The sequence below is a fragment of the Ambystoma mexicanum genome, chromosome 3p, assembly GCF_040938575.1.
Source record: "Ambystoma mexicanum isolate Mex_15411 chromosome 3p, UKY_AmexF1_1, whole genome shotgun sequence".
Classification (NCBI taxonomy): Eukaryota; Metazoa; Chordata; class Amphibia; order Caudata; family Ambystomatidae; genus Ambystoma; species Ambystoma mexicanum.
In genome coordinates, this window is record NC_090925.1 from 96,062,538 (window position 1) to 96,087,088 (window position 24,551).

Sequence of the window (24,551 nt, forward strand, 5' to 3'; positions counted from 1 at the left end):
TTATGCTCCACACTCAAGTACATCGATACGGGTCCGCCTATCTTTGGATGGAATCTTGTCAGCTCCCATTGCAACCGCTCATGGATTGAAACAAGGGTGCCTGTTGGCATCCTCTATTTACAACTATTTCATTCACCACATGACTCAGATTTTCAATAAGGTGATTTCTGACTCTCTTAAAATCAATAATCATCAAATACACTCTTTGATGTATGCTGATGATATGGTCTTAATTTCAAAAACTCAGAGTGGTCTGCAGAATCTTTTTACGCCACTCAATTCCTACATAGTGATCAATGAATTGATAATAAACACAAATAAAACTCAAATAACCATGTACTCACCTAAGAGAAATGGTTGCAATAAATATTCATGGCACATAAACCAGACAAAACTAGATCTGGTATCTCAATATGTCTATTTAGGTATGGTGTTCGATGGCTTAATTCAACCAGTACCCCATCTTGAGCAAGTGGAGAAGAGACTAGACAATGCAATTTCACAATCCAGAAATACTTATGCACAGGTATGGAACATTTTCAGTTAAACCAGTTTTGTTCTACTGGACCCAAAAAGCTGTCCCATGTATTATATACGGCTTAGAAACTCTTGCTGTTTCCACTAAATTTACCTTTGATAAATGGGAAACTCGCTTTTGGAAAAAAGTTCTGACTCTGCCTGTGTCCATACCGTGCTCCTGGCTTCGATATGAGCTGGGTCTGATCTCCCTCCAAGCCTTATATGAGTGGCGATTATGTTCATTAATATCCACTGTGAACAATGTAATCTTAAAAGAAGTGACCGCATATATGTTCGCAACCAATCATAAATTCTTACGCTTGTGGATCAACAGGGTATATTCTGTTCTTGCTAATGCAGACGTAACAATTGATATGTTAATTAATAACCCTGATGAGGCAAAAAATCTAATTTAGAGCACTAATTGAATTAAGACATGTGAGCTTTGTCGACTATATGCTGATGGGGATGTTGACCGTTTTCCACCGAAGAAAATGAGATTACTACCAGCATATCTCAGTAGATCACCCTCTCCAAAATATTGCGCTCAAATCTTACGGCTACGGTTTAATATACTGCCAACTCGAGCCCTGCTCTTGAAATGGAAAATAATAACAAGACAAGATCGCTATTGCCGTTTCTGTAATTCAGAAATTTTTCCTGAAACTTTGAAACATATACTAACCCAATGTCCAGTCCTATTTGAAAAAAGAAAAACCCACTTCTCAAGACATTGTCGATATTTGGGCAATTAGGAACCGGATCGATGCTGGTCAATTATACTGAATAGCTCTTATCTGCCAATCCAAGTGGCTGCTGTACATTTTTTGGATAGCCTTAATCTGGAGAATGATAATGAAATTAAGATCGCAAACAGGGGAAAAAATACATAGAGGTATTTAGCTGAACTGGTTAAATTGAGCTTTTGTTTTGAATTGTGATTATAGTTATTTTAGGCTTAAATATTTTATGAAATGGAATGCTATAAGATATAGGGAAACTTGTACAACAAGGCTGATTGTGATTAATTGATAATCAAGCTGATTTATTTAAGATGTTTGATTTTCTTTGAAATTTATATTGTTTGTATATATTTCTTTCTTTCTTTTTTTGGATTCTTTGTGATAGAAATGTAAAAGGTTGATTTAATTCAACCAATTCAGTAAAATAAAATAGAAATAGCTGCAATATATTGCGCCCGCCCTCATGTGAAGCTGGGTGGGCCTAGGGTTTCAAGATCTGCGAGGTGTTGGTGTGCAGAAGGGTAATCCCAGGAAATTACTGGCATGGAGTTTGCTTCTTGATCAGTGATCCGACATATCACAGATCTTGCATACTGTGATCTGACCTCTCATTACATAGGCTATAGTATAGCTTTATAGACCTGCAGCGAGGGCCATACCGGGCGTTATGGGCCCTGAAGACAGAGGCTATGCTGTGCAATATGTGGCTAACGAAGATCGACATATATCCAATTGTTTAGGACTAAGGCTGATGGTAATGTTAATATTTTGTGATTATCTAAACTGAAGTGACTGGAATGTTGTTGAGCTTGGAGCGGGAAAACAGTCTGAGGCACCCATGGGGTGCATACATTTTAATGGAGACAAAGAAAAATGGGGGGGGTATTATTTGCCACAGAGTATCACGAGATAGCCAGCCAGCAGCGATCTATAAGAATTTGTATTTTATTTGACTTTATATAGCGCCTTTAACCAAAGCGCTTTACAGAGAACAACCAGCAGTACATTAAAATCAGAAAAAGAGAACTGTGTTCAGGGTCAACCAGTATAATCAAACAGAAGAGTGAAACAAAGAATAGCAGGTAATAGAGCAGAGAGATAGAGGAAGAAGGTTCCAGTGGAGAGGAGCAAGAAGTTGGAAAGATCGAAAGCGGGATTGTGCGCAGGGGGCACAAGGAACATTAAGTCGAGACAGTCCAACAGAACGGCGAGGACGGGAAGGAGAATAAAAGGAGAGGAGAGACGTCAAATAGTTGGCGGCAAAACCATTAAGAGATTTGAAGACGAGGCAAAGGAAGTTGTGGGCATTTATTCAGTGGGCGAAAATTTGGCCAATGAAAAGTTATTAAATCTTCTTAGTGGCTGATGCAGAGGAACTGGTGTTAAAGGCAAAAAGGGGATACCACTTCTGTATGCCCCAAGGGAAGGGAAGGGCTCTTGCAAACACAGCTTGTAAGTCGAGCGCTGCACAGCGCACATTTTAAATCAATACCTATGCTACTTAATTTCAAACTGTTATGCTTAGAACCTTGTGGTTCAGAGCCATATCACATGTTATGTTATTTCCTGAAATGTTACCAGGTCAAGTGATGTCATTTCCCATGAAGTTATCATTTTGCTAATTACCATTTTTGGAACTTGATAAATCCTAGAGCTTTTTGGTCACCGAATGTTGGCAAGTATGATGCATCACTGGGGTAAAGTGTACGTTTTAGCAAAATCTATGCACAGTTGCATAGCTTGCGCATCTGCACATTACTTCCATGACAGCAAAAGGGCGCATTCCCAGGGATGTGTCAAGGAGTTGTCGGTGTGGCCAGGGCGTATCTGCCCAAGAGACACATGCCCGCAAAGAGTAGTTTTATGTGTATCCACAATGCTTCCAACAAGTTGTCATATTAACTTTGTTGAACATACTTAGGTTACACTTGAATATGCAACGTGTTGAAGGTCAGTAAGCCCGGATGCACTAGTTTCGGGAACTAACTCTAACCGCCTGCATTTCGCGCGATTTGAGATCCTGTGACCTTTTCAATCTGTTCTGGAGATTTGTTAAAGGTTGACCCAGGGTCACGATTGAGGTACCTGCAAGGGAAAGCAGGGTGCTGTCACCCTTCACACGGCCCTACAAGCCAAAGCTTACTGCAGGAATAGGATTCTTTGCTGAACAGCCACACTGTCACACACACACTACTGTTGCCAAAATAAAAAAAAATATGAATACGTACATTAAAGGGTATCACCCAGGATTGCTGAACCGCTTCTTTTGTCCGCTTTTGCAGCAGCTGAATATTCTGTTCGCTCCAGGAAACATTGCGAAAAAAGCTAAAAATGCTAAGAACAGAAGACAAGGTTTGTTTATGGAGATTGTGATACAGATGTTCTTCCATCAACATTATCAACAACCGCGTATTGAGGGCCCAGGTAACCCATGGCCTCTGTGCAGACAACTCTTACCTCATTAAACACCAGGAGTGACCACATAGTAACTCATTGAACAAACGTGTGCCCATTGCCTAAATGGAACATTGTGCTTTTTGAGCTGCAGGGAGCACAGATTGGTATTACAGACTGTGCTGAAATTCCCCTCCAGTAGAACCCATGCCACTAAGTGATCGGCTCGCATTCAAGGAGGTTGGCATATATGCTTGCGGCATGCCCCGTGCAAATGAGGGAATCCCTGTTGCATGCACAGATGCTTTGTGTTATAAAGCAGGCACCTGCTCAATCTGGCCCTGAGGTTGCCCTCTGAATAGACATCGCAAGGAAGGTGGCACAGTGGGGGTGTAATTTAGAAGGTGGGGATGGAGAGTCAATGGGTTTAAAGACTTTCATTTAGTGGGGCCTTAGCCTGCTTCAAAAAGAAAATCGCGGCGCATGCGCAACACTATGAAAGTGCCCGAGCGCCCATTTTGAGAGGACAATTATTCCCAACACACCACCTTTCTCAACCGGGGCCTGTCAGGAACAGTGCATGAGCGATATCGCGCAACATATCTGGAAGAAGAGGCGGCAGGTGAGAAGGTAAGGGCATGGGCGGTGGTGAGGTTGCCGGTTGCTAGGGTTGTCCCCCACATGACTGCAGGGTGTTGGGCGAAGAAGAGGAGAGGGGCTCCTCTGGAGATTGTGGGGTTACCCCTGCATCATAGAGGCTGGGGGCGGTGCACGAGACTGCGTGTGCGACATCATCACAAGTGACAGACCAGATTAATTCAGATGAAAACAAAAAAAAGTACAGTTCAAGCTGCTGCACGGAAGTATGTTTTCAAGAGAGTGGCAGGGTCAACCCACCACATTGTGGATGCATACTACACCTCTTCCAATTAGGGCTGGGGTGCTCGGGATTGGCAGTGGTTTCTATTGATGAGGTATGCAGCCATGGTTTCCCAGTTGCCTTGAGAAACACCCAGAGCCCTAGGAATGAACATGTACCTCACAAGACGGAGGACTAAAGCATACCACAAGTGCAGGGAGTTGGAGAGACCTCCGAGTGGTAGGTAGAGCCGGGTCCACATGGTGGGCCTTAACAGAGTCTAAAGAGGGAGATGGGAGCGACCTAGAATGAATGTAAGGAAAGATTTCATAATTGTAGGTAATTTTCCTTCCATGTGGCAACCCCCAAACATTTTGCTGTTTTACACCCTGATCTAGACTTTGCCAGAGAAGCGCAGCCTTCCACCGCACTCCTCTGGGCTTTCGCTCCACCGGGGCCTTACAGGGAAACTGACATGCCCTTAAGACAGTCAGTACCGGGACACTTCGTTTTCCTTATTCCTTTCCTCATGTTGCAGCTTTTGAGTAACATGAAACAAGAGTGCACCGTAACTTACGTTACCGCGCTCTTGGGTCTTTAGTCATTCCAATGGCCCTAGAAACTCTCGCTGGACTTATCACGAAATGTGCAAGTGTGTCACGGATGGGACTGGTGGCAGCTATCGTTTCTTTGTGTTTTCAACCCCTTTTTGCCATGTTAGCCGTGCTTCCCACATTTGGCCCAAATGGGTCAGGAGGTTCTTTGTCCTGTCCGCTGACCGTCTTGCCCCTTCACCTTCCCCCAGGTCGAGCCGATCCAGGGCAGTCCTTATTTGGTCATGCACTTTCCCACGAAACACAACACTTTCGTGGGCTTTTGCATGCCTTGTGTGTGCCTCCAGGATGTGGGCTGGGATGTCTGTTCCCAATACACATCCTGGGTGCTAGAGAGTCTACAGTGTCCTGAATGCCTGGGACCAGTGTGGTCCGTGATAGGTCCACGTATGGTGTGAGTGTTTGTGAGTGGATCTCCCATTGGGCCCTCTCCGTTTTGGCTCAAAGGGAACTCTGGATAAGATGAGGCTGAAAACCCCACTACCAGGTCGATCTCATGAGTTCTCACGAACAAAGGATAAGGAGCCAAGTATCCTGCAACTAAGAAGCTGAGTCGAGGAATCGCTGGTGACCCCTTGAAGGTTTGGCACCCTGCACTGCTGTCGTCCTGCGAGACCACTCGGCCTCTGATCAAACGAGAAGGTCTGCACAGGCGCTTCGACCCTTTAGAATAGTGGGAATAACTATTCTCGGCATTTTCACTAAATCCTGTACGTAAGCCTTCAGAAGCGTCCCTGGGCAATCCAGTGGACTGACCAGCCTACACAGGCACCTTGCTCGGTCACCGCCGTCTGGCTTACTGCTAATCCTGTTTCCTCGGCACTCTCACACGATTCGTACACTTGACGTTCCCAGGTCTGAAGTGAGACGTGTGCTTTGGGACCGGAATACATGCGGTTGCCGAGTTGCCCTGCTGTGGTAACAAACCTGTGTGTGTTCGCTGCATTTGGGACACCCTCGACCCTGACTCCTGCTGTCGCGGAATCTACACGGCGTCGAGACATCCTGCTGATCGCATCTGAACCTGCCAGTACCGAAACGGAACCGGAGAAGCCTGGGTCTGCCTGCATCAGGGACCGGTGAGTAGTCAATACCCTAACCGGTCGCCCTCCCGCAGGAGCCTGTGGCTTTCCATCGCTGTCGTAAACAGCAACCCTTTTCCGCACTCGCGCCCTGCTTCTACCCACAAGTGGAGGCTGCGCTTGAGTAGCGGGGAACTGTTCATCATCGTTTTGTTCACCTCTCTGAACTGCCTGAGTTCCCTGAAGAGACTCCCTTTGCCCGTTGGCACCCGCGTGTGCAGGTACTTTTGAGCACAAGGCTCCACTCTTTGTAGAGCTCGGACTTCCTTCTAGTTAGGTGGCCTCTGATGTCGAACTGGGTCTAACGATTACTTGGACTGCCTGTTTTCCTCCCCATCTAGGTGGTCTGCATATTTCGTGCTTCTAATTCCTTAGACCCCTTGGTCTTGTATATATATTGTATTGCTTGTGATGTGTTGGTTTATTGGAGTTTTACCGTGATTCTTTACTATGGTCGATGTTACAAAGGCCTTCTAATAAATGTGTCTATATTTTTAATATAACACCTGTCTGGAGTAATTTGTAAGCACCCTTGCTTTGTGTGCTCATTGCAGGCTTTCAGTCACCCTCACCCCTCTTGAGACCTAGTCTTGACCGCCGCCATCGCTACCCTGATTGGTCTGGCTTGTCCAGAGGTTACCCTGTTCCAAGAAACTAGGCTGGCCTTCTGAACCTCTGCCCCTCCAGGACAGAGTTCAGAAATCCATCTTAACACTGAACCACAGACAGAGGGGATTAAGAGTTGAAGGAGATTGAGTGGCAACAGAACAGGAAACCACAGGGACCAAGAAAGGTTTATTGTCAATGCATTGAAATCGAGGCATCGAAATACCAACACATTGAAAAAGATGCTTTGACTATAAAAGCATCGACAGGCCATATTTTACAAGTAAAAGTGCCTTTCCATCGAAACCAGTCCATCGAAAATATAAATGGACTGGTTCCAATAGAAATGCACTTTTACATGTAAAATATAGCATTTTTTTGTAATGTTAAAATGTTACATGGAGCTGCCTAGTGCTGAAGTTTCAGCACTGGCTAGCTCTGTGTAACGTTTTAATATTTTTTTTGTATATTCGGGGGGGTTCCCCTCCACCCCCCCAACCCCCACACCCACCGCACCCTCCAACCCCAACCCTAACCCTAAAATAACCCTTAATCTAACCCCTAACCCTAATGTAACCCTTAATCTAACCCTAGCCCCAACCATATCCCCTTACCCTAATGTAACCGTTAAACTAACCCTAGACCCAACCCTAACATAGCCCTAACCTAATGTAACCCTTATTCTAACCCTAGCCCCAACCATATCCCCTTACCCTAATGTAACCGTTAATCTAACCCTAGCCCCAACCATATCCCCTTACCCTAATGTAACCCTTAATCTAACCCTAGCCCCAACCCTAACCCTCATGTAACATTTAATGTAACCCTAGCCCCAACCCTAACCCCTTACCCTAACCCCCAACCCTATCCCCAATGTAACCCTTAATCTAACCCTAGCCCCAACCCTAACCCCGAACCCGCATCCCTAACCCTAACATTCATTTCGATAATGCCATCAAATTATATTTGATGCAATGGCTTTTCGTTGCTTATAATTCAAAGGAATGGTATTAGATGCTATACCATTCGATGAATTGCCCAGATACCACCAAGAAGATCAAGAGCACAGAGAAAAGGTCCCACTGCTCCCGACGCACCCTCAAAAGAGGCAGAGGAAAGAGGTAGTAGGTGCAAACCTGTATAGCCAAAGGGCAAAACGGGCGCTGAAATAAATTATCCAGAATACTGGGTGGAGGGGCTGTCTCTAAATAGCCCTGAAGACAACCCACAACCATATACAGAATAAAGGAGGGCGATCCCCCTTGAGCACCACAATACAAGACACTAAATGGGACGAGTATCACAGGTTGCCACAGCATATAAGGTACGAAGGAGCGCCACCACTAGGCAAACCCTCTAATAATCTCATCCCTCTGCTCAGACCTCAAATTCTAAACATAATACAACTATATCTATACTGCACGGCAAACCGCACGCACCTCACTACACCACAACAACGAAACTAAGCACACATAGCGAAGCACAACAGCACATGACAGCTACCGACCAGAAAATGACACCCACGCTCAGCGCACAGTGTAAACCGAAGTGAAGCTGCCAAAAGCACATCAGAGCACTCTGGAGGCTTTTCCCGCTAAGTCCTACAAACCTATCCTACCCCCTTGCTTTTCAGATCCACCAGAGTGCTAGGAGACCACTTTGGTGGTGATAGTGTGCAGTATAAATATCCTTTAACATAACATATTATCTGGCCCTGATTGGTACGTGGTCATGCCATGCCTAATTGGCTGTTTTAAGGCACCCATTCTACAGTTTATTTGTTATGTGTTATGCGGGCAGTGTTGAGCAACTGTGCTAATGCAACCTGGACATTAACTTATTTCCTTGATTCACAAGACCATGTAACTACCAGTGAAAGGCACTGACACCAGACGAGTACAATCTATTTTCCAATAAGTTTTTTTTGTGCCTTCGAGCAAAGATTCCTGACAAATTTTGACTTCTTTCTCCCACCTGGTGATAAAATGACCCTGTGTCCAGAGTTTGGTGGATCAATAAAGATTGTTATGTGAAATGGCGACCCAGGTCATGCCATGCCTAATTGGCTGTTTTAAGACACCCATTCTACAGTTTATTTGTTATGTGTTATGCGGGCAGTGTTGAGCAACTGTGCTAATGCAACCTGGGCATTAACTTATTTCCTTGATTCACAAGACCATGTTACTACCAGTGAAAGGCACTGACACCAGACCAGTACAATCTATTTTCCAATAAGTTTTTTTTGTGCCTTCGAGCAAAGATTCCTGACAAATTTTGACTTCTTTCTCCCACCCGGTGATAAAATGACCCTGTGGCCAGAGTTTGGTGGATCAATAAAGATTGTTATGTGAAATGGTGAACCAGTTTAACTTGAATGAAAGTGTTTTCACCTTTGCATCCATACCTACACATTGAGACCTCCGTTGATCACCTTGTGATGTGGAGTATAGTGATGATCCCTAATAGGGGTGAAACCAGGGATGCAGTTGTCCTGACAGCCTTGCAAAATGTCTGCCTTGGGCTGATTAAGCTATATATAAAATAGCACTGCCCTCTAAGGGAAAGAACATGTCGTGGAGAAAAGGTATGCATTTGGGCTAATTTGCATACCCACAATGCCATGCTTTTGTGGCTCAAAACTGGAGGTGAACTTCCAGCGATGGCTACTAGGTGGCGTTGTGGAATGTGTGACTTGGCTCAAACGGACTATCCTACTGATATATAAATAAAAACTTTACATTTTCTAGTCCAGTGGTCACCCTTCAATTAAGGTGAAACCTATGAATAACTGACTTTGTGTACTAGCTTTTGGCTCAATCGCTAATAGCTTTTGACTCTCTGGATGGATATGGCTGAAACTTCCATAACAAATTCTCTGGTAAGGGACCCTGTGAACTGGAAAAGTTGGTGCATAATCTTCAAAAAGTTCAAAAATTATTAAGCATAAAATAAAAGCTTTTTCGCACCGAGCACATTCATTTTCCCATAGAGAATAAGGTGCTTCCCTTGAAAAGGCAAATAGTGAGTGCTCTGACACCAAAAATATCTCCCATGATTCATTGCTTAAAGCTAAGGCAGGGATTTTTCAAAGGCAAAAATGCAGCGCAAACTATGATGTTTGCGAGAATTCGCTTTTGAAAGGAATGGAAACAGGAAATATTACTGGGAATGTCGGCTTTTTTAAAGTAAAACTAAATGGTGGGCAGATGGAGAAGTGGCTGACAGCTGCGTACTTCAGAGAGCTGATAACATTGCAGTTGAAATAATGTGTGTTGTGAAGTGTTTGTGCTTGTGACTCATGAGGCCGTATCTCACGTGAAAGTCCTTTCACATCACAAGGCTAAACAACCTCCATGTTTATTCTGAACAAGTAATCCAGCCCAGGCAAACTAGCGAGTGATACTCTTGCTGATGAATTTCTTTTCAGGCATTTCACTAAGAACATATCATCTATTGCTTGAGAGAAAGAGTTGTGTTCAAGATGGACGCAATATTTCCCTGGAAATATAATCTGTGATGAGTGTTCCACAAGAAAGGTTGTGGGCAGATCCCACATTATCCCTGTCTCCCTCTTGCTTCTCCTGGTCCCCCATTAGTCCTGCCTCACTCTTCCCAGTCCCAGTACCCCATTAGCCCTGCCTCACTCTTCCCAGTCCCAGTACCCCATTAGCCCTCCCTCCCTCTTCCTCACCCCTTCCTCCATTAGCCCTGCCTCACTCTTCCTCATCCCCATACTCCATTCAGAATCCAATGCATTTCTTTTGCCTCCCTCTTCCTCGTCCCAGTGCCCCATTAGGAAATCCATTGAATTATCTGCATCTCCTTCTTCCTCATCCCAGTACTCCATTAATAATTCATTGCATTACCCCTCAAACTTTCTCGTCCCACTACCCCATTAGCCCCATCTTAAACTTCCTCATCCTAATGCCCCATTACTCTTACAAACACCACAATCCTTGCTTTCACCGATGATGGTACTCACGAGTCTTCGGGTTCAGCGGTAGTCTTGGAGAGGTAAGAGGCATCCCCCCAGAAGTCTAGAGACCATACAACTGTGCTCTGTGCAACCAGAGGGCTATCCCCTAGGAAACCCTTGTGGGGAAGAAAACCCAGAATCAGATTGCGAGATGGAAGTCCAATGGAAAGGTGTTTCAAATGTCCACGTGGAGGAACGAAGATTAGTTGCAGGAGTTGCAGGAGTATCCAGGAAGTCCAATGGCAAGAAGAAAAATGCAGGAAAGGATTATCCACTGGAACTGTACCCTATCGTGAAATCCAAACTACAAAAAGGCTGAGAAGAAGAAAAAAAGGAAAGGACTACAGAATGGCAGAAAAATAAAGGAATGAGCAAGGAAACGGAAAAGGTAAGTTGACAAACGCCAGATAGGAAGGAGAGTGGAGAAAGATTCCGGAAGACAAAAGTGCCAGGTAGCACAGACAGCGAAGGGCGGCGAAGAAATGCAGCAAGTCGGAAGGTAAGAGGAGTCAAACTCCGCGCAGGAGGCGAGGAGCCGAAAAGTAGAATGGAGCCAAGTGAGGTTAAAGCGGCAGGGAGCCGAAGGTTAGAATGAAGCCGAGGGCGACGCAATCGGCCGGGAGCCAAAAAGTAGAAAGAAGCCGAGGGTGGCGAAAGTGGCAGAGAGCTGAAAAGTAGAATGGAGCCGAGGGCGGCAGAAGAGGCAGGTCTCCGAGATGCCGCGTACTAAGGCAGAAAGAGAAAAACTACGAACGAGCAAGGGTTTAACCTCGGGAAGGTTTGAGAGAAAGTAGCAAGTACGGAGCAATGCTAAACATAGAAGTAGAGTAGCAACGCAGTTACCTGTCAGTTCTTGGTGCTTAAGTACGAATGAATGGTATAAGCGTGCTCCATAGTGAATGGAAGACTAGACCTGCAATGCTAGTTAGTGGTAACATTGTCGAGCAGGCACCATCTTGGATTCCACTGAACATGTCGAGGATTATGCATCTTCCAGTGTCTCCATAGGCTTCTAGGATTCCTTATGACAGTATGCCCCCCCCGTGGGGTGGAAGGACCGGGTTTCCAAGGATGAAACCTATGGAATCTGTGCACTAAGGCAGGGGCAATACACAGCGGATGCTGGTTCCCAGGTTCTATCGGAAGGTCCATAGCCCTTCCAATCGACGAGATATTGTAAGGTTCCCCGATGGTACCTGGAATCAGCTATGGCTGACACCTCATACTCTGGTCCTTTGGGTGTGTCGATTGGAGGAGGAGTGATTGTTCTTAGCCTGTGGAACCTGTCAGACCCATGAGCCTTTAATTGAGTGACATGAAACACATTATGTATCCAGGACCATGATGGAGGTAATTGAATCTGATAAACTACCTTTCCAATGGCCTAGGATACTTGAAAAGGAACAAAGAATTTGGGGGATAATTTGGAAGGTATTAGTCTCCTTGGGAGGTATCTAGAAGATAACCAAACAAGATCCCCCTGATGGTAAATTGGTTCCTGGGTTCTTCTCTTGTCAGCTTGTATCTTGGTCTTTTGTTGGGTATCCTTCAGAACGGTAAGGGCAAGATTATGTCCAGATTGAATGTTAGCCACTAATTCTTCAACAGTAGGAGAATTTGTTATCCGGGGTGAAGTGTTAGGTATTATTACAGGGTGAAAACCATAAGTGCAATAGAAAGGAGACATCTTGATCGGTGAGTGTTGAGAATTGTTGTAGGCGATTTCTGCATAGGGAAGTAGCTCATTCCAGTTGTCTTGAGTTGCGGAGATAAAGCATCTAAGGTATTGCTCCAAAGATTGTTTTAGCCTTTCAGTCTGACCATTAGTTTGTGGATGATAACCAGGTATCAGATTCCATTGTATGTCTAAGGATTGACATACATTTTTCTATAATGCCGAAATTTATTGTGGTCCCCGGTCAGAGATAATGCTCTTGGGTAACCAATGCAAACGAAAAATAGTCTGTAGAAAACAGGAGGCCATTTGGGCGGCTGTAGGAAGTTTTACCATGGGAATGAAGTGGGCCATCTTTGTCAAAGAATCAATGGTCACCATTATGGTGGTATTGCGGTTAGAAGGAGGTAGGTCTACAATAAAATCGGTAGAAATCCTTTCCCAAGGTTGGTTGGGTATGGGAGGTTGGACCAACTTTCTTACTGGTAACTTCCTCAGTGTCTTTTCTTGAAGACATATTGCATAAGAAGAAACATAGTCTTTGACATCGGTAGATAACGAAGGCCACCAGAAATGGCGACTGATCAATTCTTGGGTGTTGGCAATACCTCGATGACCTGTGATCTTGTGGTCATGGCACATGTGCAACACTTGTTGTTTAAGAGAATCAGTAGGCACAAACAGTTCAGTGTTGTAATAATACAGCCCTTGTTCTTCCTGGAGTTGATACTTTTGAATATCAATTTCCTTGACTCTTTGTACTTGTCTACAGACTTCTTAAAGAAATGTGGAGACTACAAAAACAAAAGTGGCTTGAGGTAATATTTTCTTCTGAATACAACCTTCTTCTGATTGGTGACTCCGAGACAAGGCATCAGCCAATTGATTATTGGTTCCTGGGATGTGTGTGATGACAAAGTCAAAGGAAGAAAAAAAATATGCCCAGCGGGCTTGGAGGCTGTTTTGACATTCAGAATTTTGGAGGTCCTTCAAGTTTCTGTGGTCGGTTCTGATATTGATGGGATATTTTGCTTCAATCAGAAGATGTCTCCACTCTTGGCATGCCTTCTTAATAGCCAGTAATTATTTTTCAAGAACAGTGTAATTCTGTTCTGAGGAGGATAAAGTTTTTGACATGTAGGCTAAGGGGTGTTCTTTGCCACTTAAGGAAGTCTGTTTTAATACACTTCCAATAGCCGAATGGGAAGCATCGGTTTCAAGAATGAATGGCTTGCTTGATCCGGTAATCTTAAGATAGGCGCTGTTGAGAAGACTGTCTTGAGCTTGTCGAATGCTTGTTGTGTCTCCGTATTCCAGATGAATCTTTTACCTTTTTGTAGGAGAGTAGTTAATGGCTTGATTATTTTAGAGAAGTTAGGGATATATTTTCTATGGAAATTTGAAAACCCCACAAATCTTTGAATCTCCTTTACTCCTTGCGGGGCCTTCCATTGCAGAATGGCTTGTACCTTTTGGGGGTCCATGGACGCCCCTTCTGCAGAAAGGATAAATCCCAAATAGGGAATACTGTCTTGATGAAAGGAGCACTTCTCCAATTTGGCAAAGAGATGGTTGTCTTGTAGACGATGTAAAATTTCGGAGACATGGTTTATGTGTTTGTGCAGATTGTTGGAGAAGATCAGAATATCATCAAGATAGACGATTCATGAATGAAGTAACAAGTCTGAAAATAAGTGGTCTACGAACCTCTGGAAAACAGAAGGGGCATTCGCTAACCTGAAGGGCATCACGTGATATTCGTAGTGCCCAAAAGGTGTGCGGAACGCGGTTTTCCATTTGTCTCCACTTTTGATCCGGATTAAATGATAGGCCCCTCTTAAATCCAGTTTCGTAAAGATGGAAGCACCCCTTACGGCTTCAAGGATATCTTGGCTAAGGGTCAAAGGGTATCGATCTTTGTAAGTGACTTTGTTTAACCCTCTATAATCAATACAGGGCCTGAGTTCCTTGCAATCTTTTTTAGGTATAAAGAACAAGGACGCCCCTGCCGGGCTTTTGGTTTCTATTAAAAACCCATTACGCAAATTGGTTTGTAGATATTCCCGTAATGCTTCCTTTTCAGGGTTAGACAAAGTATACATTCTCCCAAAAGGGATCTGAGCATCAGGTAACAGATCAATACTGCAGTCTTCTCTTCTGTGGGGAGGCAAGTCCTTAAATTCCTCGTTAGAGAAGACCTTGTGGTACTTATGATAGCATTCTGGTAAAATATTTAAGTTCAATACCACAGAGGATGGTTTCTGAGAAGTGACAGGTGAGTTTGAGGTTTGTACTCCCGTGGCACAGCTTGGCAGACATGAGGAAATACAGTACTCCGATCCCAACAACATAGTGCCGGCCTTAAATTGATATAGGGATTATGTTTAGTCAACCACGGAATCCCTAGGATTATGGGGTAGTGTGCTGCCTTGATAAGATCAAAGATTACCTCTTCTTCGTGCGTAGATATTTTCATCGTAATGACTGAGGTATTCTCTTTTATAGGTCCGGAAGATAACGGTTTCCCATCTACTCCTTCGACTGGTACGGCGGTGGTCTTGGATAAATGAGGTATCTTGTTTTTGTAAGCCCAGTCGGCATCCATGAAAAGACCCGCTGCACCGCAATCTACAAGATCTTGAACCTTTTCAATGGTAACATCCTAGAATTGGATTGTTATCGGCAGAACCTCCATCTGTGGTATATTAGCTACACAATTTAGGGAACTCTGAAACATGGACCCATTCATGGTTCCCTTTATGAACGGGTGGAGGCGTTTTCCCAGCGCCGTGGAGGGACCAAGCTACAGTCCTTAAGTACATGCTTGTCAGATCCACAGTACATGCACAACCCCAGAGTACGTCTCCTATTCCTCTCCTCTGAAGTAAGAGGACCTCGGGTTCTACCTATTTGCATAGGTTCATCCTCAGTGGCGCGTGACGTCCTGACTGATTCACTTTTTACAGTTGGCGGAATTCCCTTTGCCCTTCCTTTTCTCTTTTCTAGGTTCCTTTCTTGGATTCAGTAATCCATTTGTAGGACAAGAGTAATCATTTCCGCTAGGTTATGTGGACGAGGAACTCGAGATAGCTCATCCTTCAATTCTTCATTCACATTCCTTCTGAATATGGTTAGGAGGGCATCATCTGACCATGCCGCTCGTTAGCCAACTGTTTAAATTGTGTGATGAAAGCCAGTAATTCCATTGTTCCTTGTTTCAAATCAAGAATGTTTTCTTGGGCTGTGACCACTAATTCTCTGCGTCCAAACATGGCCTGCAGGCTATTTGTGAAGCCGGCTAGGGAGTCTAAGAGTTGGGTGTTTGTGGTCACCAGTGGTGTAGCCCAGGCCATAGCATTTCCTGATAGGTTAGATATCATAAAACTAACCTTAGATCGGTCGGTAGGGAAAAAGGCTGGTTTTAGTGTAAATTGTACAGTACAAGAGTCAATGAATTCCTTAAGTCTCTTTGGATTGCCTTCATATTTTCCCATGGGTAAAGGTCCAGGGGGTAGTTCTGTCCTTGAATGTACCATTTGGCGAAGCATGGTGTTCTCATTGCGCAAAGTCTGCACTTCGGTATTTAGGTTTTGGACTGCTGCCATTAGTTGCTAGATTTGTTGATCCATGTTCACTCTTTTTTGGTCGTTGCTTTCTCTTACAAACATCACAATGCTTGCTTTCACCGATGATGGTACTCACGGGTCTTCGGGTTCAGCGGTAGTCTTGGAGAGGTAAGAGGCATCCCCCCGGAAGTCCAGAGACCATACAACTGTGCTCTGTGCAACCAGGGGGCTACCCCCTGGGAAACCCTCGAAGGGGGAGAAACCGCAGAATCAGATGGCGAGATGGAAGTCCAATGGAAAGGTGTTTCAAACGTCCACGTGAGGAACGAAGATTAGCTGCAGGAGTATCCAGGAAGAATTGGAGTCCAATGGCAAGAAGAAAAATGCAGGAAAGGATTCTCCACTCGAACTGTACCCTATCGTGAAATCCAAACTACAAAAATGCTGAGAAGAAGAAAAAAAGAAAAAGACTACAGAATGGCAGAAAAATAAAGGAATGGGCAAGGAAATGGAAAAGGTAAGTTGACAAACGCCAGATAGGAAGGAGAGTGGAGAAAGATTCCGGAAGACAAAAGCGCCAGGTAGCACAGAGAGCCAAGAGCGGCGAAGAAATGCAGCAAGTCGGAAGGTAAGAGGAGTCGAACTCCGCGCAGGAGGCGAGGAGCCGAAAAGTAGAATGGAGCCAAGTGAGATTAAAGCGGCAGGGAGCCGAAAGTTAGAATGAAGCCGAGGGCGGCGCAATCGGCCAGGAGCCGAAAAGTAGAAAGAAGCCGAGGGCGGCATAAGTGGCAGAGAGCCAAAAAGTAGAATGAAGCCAAGGGCGGCGCAAGCGGCAGGGAGCCGAAAAGTAGAATGGAGCCGAGTGCGGCAGAAGAGGCAGGTCTCCGGAGGAATGAGATGCCGCGTACTAAGGCAGAAAGAGAAAAACTACGAACGAGCAAGGGTTTAACCTCGGGAAGGTTTGAGAGAAAGTAGCAAGTACAGAGCAATGCTAAATGTAGAAGTAGAGTAGCAACGCAGTTACCTGTCAGTTCTTGGCGCTTAAGGACGAATGAATAGTATGAGCGTGCTCTCCATAGTGAATGGAAGACTAGGGGCCTCATTACAAATCAGGCGGTCCGGAAATAACGGTGGCGGTAAACCCGCCACCGTTGTTTCTGGAACGCCTGATCCTGACTCCTGCAGGCGGGAGGTGATGTTCCCGCCAGGTTTGACCTGGCGGGTTTAACACCGCCCGCCTGCAGGCGGACAAGGAAACACCGGCAGCATTACAAGATGCTGCCGGTGTTTCCATGATCCCCATTCCCATTGAGTCCCATAGGACTCAATGGGAATGGGGATTAACACCATTCCGCCTCCGTGATTCCCGGAAAACTGGGTTGTAATGCCCCAGTAATTCCGGGAATCACGGAGGCGGAATGGTAATACGAGTCCGGCAGTAACCAGGTGGTTTTACCGCCTCGGTTACCGCCGGACTCGTAATGAGGCACTAGACCTGCAATGCTAGTTAGTTGTAACATTGTCGAGCAGGCGCCATCCTGGATTCCACTAAACATGTCGAGGATTATGCATCTTCCAGTGTCTCCATAGGCTCCTAGGATTCCTTCTGACAATTACTCCACCTCACTATTTCTTCAAGGGATGGGTGAGATGCCTCGAAAAAGATTTGAACATGGCTAAAAAATAGGGGTTCAACTCAGCTCAAAAGATTCAAACTATGTGGAGCAGGGGCTTGAAATGGCACGACACAGAATTTGTGCTGCTTTTATAGTGTGTTGCATCAGAGGTGATAAATCCCAAGGACCCTTGCCTGGAACCCTTCTCATGTGACCAGGGAAAGGATGGCACTTCCTGATCCTGCCCCTTGGGGTGGTGTTCTTCGGGAGGATCACCTGGGAGGGGACCAAGGTCAGAGAAATTGGGAGAATTCTCTAACAAACTTCCCTAGGGATCCTATGGTCTTAATGGCCTATTTTAAAATTGAAGCTTTTAACATAAACGAAACCTGAACATCATAGGCTTCGAGTCACATAATGCTCTAGGTATAGGACGAGGAAGAGGGACTGAGAGTCACATAACTGCAGTATGCAGTCTAGTGTTTCCGACAATCCATACCCACTTCAGGTGCAGAGAGGGAGGAGTGGGATGGGAGACGCTGGAGAGTAAGAAGCAGTAGGAGAAATTGTCAGAGACCGTGTATGCAGCAGAGGCAGAGCAAGGAAGGCGCTGGGACCATCGCTGCATGTGCTCCGGTTAACGGTGCTGAGAGAGTCATAGGTCTGAGAAGCTTGAATTGCAGAGGTCATGCAGCAGGAAGCAGTGCTGTGACAGGCTGTCCCGTGGGAGGGAGAAGCTCTACAGATCCTGTGTTCTGCACCGGTCGCTGGCGAGCACCCAGAAACACGAAGAGCAACAAAGGCTCCTGTTGTTACAGGCGCGGATCACAGAAACCCGACAGGAGTTGTCAGAAGCTCCGAACCCAATGACTAAGGAAGAAGTTGCAGCAGCAGCGGGTTAACTGGACATGCATGGAGAAGCCGGTGAGTTGGCCTGTGACAGGTGACCCTGTGGCGCACTGTTGTAAACCGCTTGCTAATTATAATACATTTGAATACCAAACTAACAAAAGTATTTCTGGCACAATACTCAGATTGAGAGGAAGTGAGAGAAGCAATTTTGTAATTATCACGACCCAAGTAATGAGTGGGGAGATTGTATCCAACATTACCCAAGTAAGGCAAAGGTAACATTAAATCAAAACAATAACTGCCTTGGCCAAAGTGAAGAGGGGGCAATATTGAATCAAGATTATAACTATCATTGAAGGCGGTATGTAACCCAAATTCCAACCAGTATTGACTAAGCCAAAGAAGGGCTATTGTGTATAATAGAAGAAACATCTTTCTTGAAGAAAAAAACCTGAATAAGAGACAGTACCAGCAATAACTGGAGTGATAGTGGAAACTCAGAAGTGGTAGGAGCAAAGCCCTCTTTGGGGAAAGTGTCAAGAGGGAGAGGAACTTAAATCTGCATTACATGTGGCAAACTAATCAGTGGAATAAACAGCACCAAGGAGGTCTGTATCTTTGTGGAAGAAATTGTGAATGTCAGTATTATTGAAAGTCAAAGACTTTGTTGATGTTTGAAGTAAAACTCACCACCAAATACTAATAGTAGAGTTGGGAGTTTCATCCTGGCAGGCGAGTATACCAGGACAGGGATTGTTAGTGGTAGGCCTGGCAGGTTAGGCAAGAAGACATTGAAGTACTGCATTACGGTGGAAGGTTGTGGTGATGAGTAAAGTGGCAAGCCCACTGTTGTGTTAAGGAAGAGTTTTGAAAACTTTGAACAATCATTTGTTGCAGAATTACAAATCTTGTTTGCACTGCCAAGTGAAAGACTTTTAAAGTGAACAGAACATTGTGCACTACCTTTCCTTCAGTTTCTCCTCAGCGTACGTAATGCACGCTGACGTGACACTGAATGTAAATTTCACTGCTGCAACCATTTCTGGCTGTTTACTAGGGTAGGGGTGTCACTAGACCACCAGGGATGAATGTTTTTAATAAAAAGGGGTGTGGCCCTCTCCCCTTGCCCCAAATGGATGAGGCACACAGGCCAGCCAGAGATCCAGGATGGTCAGGGGTGATTTCCCCGGCTTTTTCCCATGTGGTTCAACCATCCCCAAGCACAGCGACAGTCCTAGGGAGCCCCAGCAGGGTCCCCAACCTTTCCCGGATTGAGAAGCTGTAACACAGGCCAGCCAGATCTCCAGGAGAGTCGGGGGTAATGTCCCTGGCTTTTCGCACCTATCTCCCATGTGGGTCGACCGCCCCCAAGCCCAGCAGTGGTTCAAGGGAGCCCTGGCAGGGTCCCTGTCCTTTTGCAAAGGGAAAAGCTGTAACGCATGCCAGCCAGTACTCCAGGATGGTCGGAGGCGATGCCTCCGGCATTGGGCGCCTGTTTCCCATGTGGTTCAACCATCCCCCAGTCCAGCAGCAGTTCCGGGGAGACCCAGCAGGGTCCCCATTTCTCCCCAGAGGGAAAACCTGTAACGCAGCCCAACCAGAGGTGCAGTATGGGCTTGCGGACGGTCGACCCACATGGGAGACAGGTGCCCATGGTCGGAGACATCACTTCCGACCATCCCGGAATTCTGGATGCCTTTCTCATCCAGCTGACTCAAAACTGCACCTATTCCTGTATTTGAAGCATCAGTTTGTACAATAAAGGACTGGTTGTAGTCAGGAGCTCTCAAGACTGGAGCTTGACAAAGGGCTCTCTTAAGTCATTCAAATGCCTTGGTGCACTCCTCATTCCACCTGACCTTCTTGGGGAATTTGGATGAGGAGAGCACATTCAAGGGAGAAGCTATGGTCCCATAGTTCTCAATGAAGTTCTGAAAGTAACCTGTGAGACCTAAAAAGGCTCTCACTTGGGTTTGAGTAGTAGGGGTGGCCCAGTCTTGTACAGCTTGTACGTTGCTAGGCAATAGCCTAATTTCACCTCCTACTACCTCATGTCCAAGGTAGACCACTTTACTCTGACCAATTTGACATTTGCTTGCCTATGGTCAGATGGCCTGTTCAAGAGCCTGCAAAACATATCCAAGGAGGTCAAGATGCTCTTCACAAGTGGGGCTGAACACTGCAATGTCATCCAACTATGCCATGCAGAAGTCCTCCGTCCCATTCAGAACATGATTCACCATCTTTTGGAATGTAGCAGGTGCATTTTTGAGTCCAAAGGCATAACCCTAAACTGGTAGAGGCCTCCTGGGGTAGAACATTCAGTTTTCTCCTTGGCATGGTCTGTCAGTGCTATTTGCCAATGGCCTAATGTTAGGTCAAATGTACTGAGGAACTTGGCTGAACCAAGTTTGTCCACTAACTCATTGGTACTAGGTAAAGGATGGGCATCAGTCATGTTGACTGTATTAAGAGCTCTATAGTCCACACAGAATCTCAACTCCTTGGATCCTTCCTTTGTTACTAGTACAGCTTGACTAGCCCATGGACTTGTAGATGGCTCTATTACCCCGAGATCAATCATCTTCTTGACCTCCTCCTGTATGTGGGTTCTTACATGGTCTGACATTCTGTAACCCCTGCTTTTGACAGGAGTCAGTCACCAGTGAGTATATCATGCTGGCCTCAAGGGGTCAAGTCTGGTGTCTGTGCAAACAGGGAGGCAAACTGATTTAACAGAATTTTGCACTCCTGATGTTTCAGAGTCAGATCAGAAGAGAGATTAATTCCTTCTATTTTTCCATCTAAAGGCTATCCCCTGAGAAGGTCAGGAAGAGGTACACTCTCCTCCTTGATCAGATGCTAAGAGCAAAACTCCAAGTTCTGGTCTGGATACATAGGGCCTCATTATAACTCAGGCGGTCTGGAAATAACGGTGGCGGTAAACCCGCCACCACCGCTGTTTCCGGACCACCTAATCCCGACTCCTGCAGGCGGGAGGTGATGTTCCCGCCAGGTTTGACCTGGCGGGTTTAACACAGCCCGCCTGCAGGCGGACGAGGAAACACTGGCAGCATCACGAGATGCTGCTGGTGTTTCCATTGAGTCCCATAGGACCGGTTGCTGCTTGGTGCTAAAATCCATTTAATCTAATGAAGAACTGTGAATTTAAAAAGTCCTAAAATGTTAAGGGCAAAACATTTTCTCAGCAAAACTGGATTGCCTGTGAATGATAGTGCCTGTCAAATGGGCTCTCCTGATTAAACTTAAAGTTGTATAAAACTAAAGATCTGCCGGATAAGCAAATATAAAAGGACTGTTGCTGAAAGGAACATGGATCTCAGTTGTTTTCATCCCACAGGTTTAAATCTAAGAATGTAATTTATCAATGTCATCTGAATCAACAAGTTTGTTTTGTGCTGATTTTAAGTCAAGAAATTAAAATGTAACTTAGGCTGGCTGGGCCTGCAAGAAGTTGAAAAACAGTTTCCACCCAAGGAGAAGGCATTCCTCTCAGCAGATGCTCACTGACATATGATAATTGTGGGGTAGGACAGACTTTTGTCTGCTCCCAAGGACTGAACAATGGCAGATCCTCCAGGCCAGGAAACAGACGTGTGAAAAAGTCGTAAAATAGGCTTGCAGAAGGAAATCCCAAAAAGGTGGGGGCTACTCCTTGACTCTAGAGACATACAAAAGGTGGACCGTTTGCTGCTAAGAATCTGTAATGAACAATATTTAGAGACTTATAACTCGCTATCAGAAATGGTGAAAAATATAAAACGGGCAGATTTGTTACTCTAATGTTTTGCCCTACATTTCAAAATGTGGTGGCACTGTGTAGCATAACCTGAACAGGAATGGCAATATATGTGGTTTTATGGGAACTGTATTTAGGCTAGAATAATTAAACTTTGCACACACATTCCTATGGTAAACACACATATTTGTGTACATTTGGAGAAAGTTTGGAAAATGTGTTCATGGCAAAATGGACAAAATGCTGCAAAAAGGCGATACAAAGTCTCACAGCTGTGGGATTTTGAGGAACAGATACTCCATAATATGTGTAATCCTTGTATGTGATTTTCATAGAGGTTACAAATGTGTAAATATGTATTTAGGACAAAATTCGATTTTGATACTAGTGGCTAGGGGAGGTTTCTATGGATTGTTAAAACCAAACCATAAATTTGACATCATCTGTCCTTGATCCAATCACTCGGGTGCAAGGCGCAGATGATGCTCTGATCCAATCCCAGCTCACAGCGGCAGCTTAATAAGCTGGCTCATACACCCATTTTTGTGATGTCATTGGAAAGGATAAATCGAGACAGCTGACAACACAAAGACACTCTCTCTTCTGATTCCAGCGAAGCACTCTGATCCAGTATTCAACATACAGCTTTCAACATCCTTCCAGATCCAGATGCCAATCACCAGGCCAAGCAGAAGGCCTCACTTAATCCTGAACTAATCCTTACAACCCAGTGAAGCGCTGTGGTCTAGGGAAGCATCCTGAAACTATCTGGCTTGTACCATAAATGCTTGCCTGATGAACTCGCAATCCCACTGAATGGAAATATCCAGAAACAAGAAGGGCAGATCCTGTGGAGTTCCGGTGACCGGCCTAGCTGATCTAGTCCTGCGCCTGATGTGCTGTCTTTCCCTGTTAGACCCGATCCAGTGACCAGAAGCTTGACAGGCCTAAAATCTTAAATCCCAGTGGATTGTGAGTATTAATAGGATGCTAGAGAACTATTGTATACCTTACCTGACCTTGTTCCACTCCAATCTCTGAACTACCCTTACCTACATAACCAGTAACAGTGTCAAAATCTTTAGTGCTATCGTATTCTGTCTAGTTGCGAAAGCGTCATTTTTTTATAGTCACTTTGATTTGTTTAACTCTCCTCCATAAATCCCACTTCGAGTGTGTGGACTGGTTCTGCCGGGAAAGGTGCTGGGGATCTGTTACTGAAGTCATGAATTAGTCTCAGAGCTTACTGCGGCCCAACCTTGTTGTCTAGTCTGCATGCTCTAGTCTTGAGTAGAAGCATAAGCCATATTTTCTGGTTTTAAACTGAAGTTCTTGTCCAAACTCGTGTCTTTATTTTTGAAAAACACCTCTCACTAAAACCTCCATAACTCGCTCAGTTCTAAAGATAGAAACGAAATTTCAATTCCCACTGATACCTAACATCCTTAGCTACATTTGCAAAAGTTTTACACGTGTGACTTGCCTTTAAATTCATTCCCACTTGGCTTTTGAGATTCTAAATATTTTCTTTTGATTAAATCATTGCTTTAGCTTGTTTACATCTTTTCAAAGCGGCTCCGTTAGAAATATATTATAATTTAAGCATTTCTGGCCAAGTTTAGTGTTTTTGCTCAGCCAGTTTCAAAGCCATGCTGACAGAAAAGTCAAATCCGTTTTTCTCTTGTGTTTAAGGGGGAAAGGTGGGAGTGATATTCTGTTTGTTCTGTATTGTTCCAGAGTACCTGCTCTCTCCTCACATCTATTTAAATTGCCAATTGGTGGGTTGAGGGGTGTTGCAGGGGGAATCTCTAACCACAGTGCTATCTGTTCCAAACCAACCCAAAAGTATTCCTTTCTGTGCTGCATTTGTGTTGTGTTCATTACCTGATTCCCAGTGCATTAAAGATATTATTCATTGTTCTTGTCACCCATTGGTGATTGTTGTTACCTATTAAAAATATATTGTGATTTAAAATTCTAAATAATTAAATATGCACCTTTGCAAACTAGCCTGATTCCTGGTTCAGTGTAACCTGTGGGTATTTTGAGAAGGGTGTGATATGAGTGGTATATCATTCAGAATATTGAACTTATAGATAAAAATAAATAAGGGTTTCACTTGCGCACTACATGCTGGGCGAGACTTGGGTGTGTGCCTGGTTGAAATCCCTTTACAGTGCTGTGTTTGCCAAGTTACAAAAGGTAAGTAAAGTCAATTTCATTTTACTGCTCTTGGAAACAGTAGTTTATCCAAGTGAAGGTATTTAAACCTTTGGGAAATCTAAAAGA

At 44.8% G+C, this 24,551-nt stretch overlaps 1 protein-coding gene across 3 annotated transcripts in view; it reads right to left on the bottom strand.

Annotated features, from left to right (window-relative positions):
* The window catches only part of LOC138580127 (putative DBH-like monooxygenase protein 2), a 548,912-nt gene that overhangs the window by 241,805 nt on the left and 282,556 nt on the right, over nt 1–24,551 (bottom strand). For all 3 annotated transcript variants that reach the window (XM_069650422.1, XM_069650425.1, XM_069650423.1), the window contains exon 12: nt 3,491–3,596. In XM_069650422.1, the coding sequence (XP_069506523.1) occupies nt 3,491–3,596 (106 nt within the window). The remainder of the gene's footprint in view (nt 1–3,490; nt 3,597–24,551) is intronic.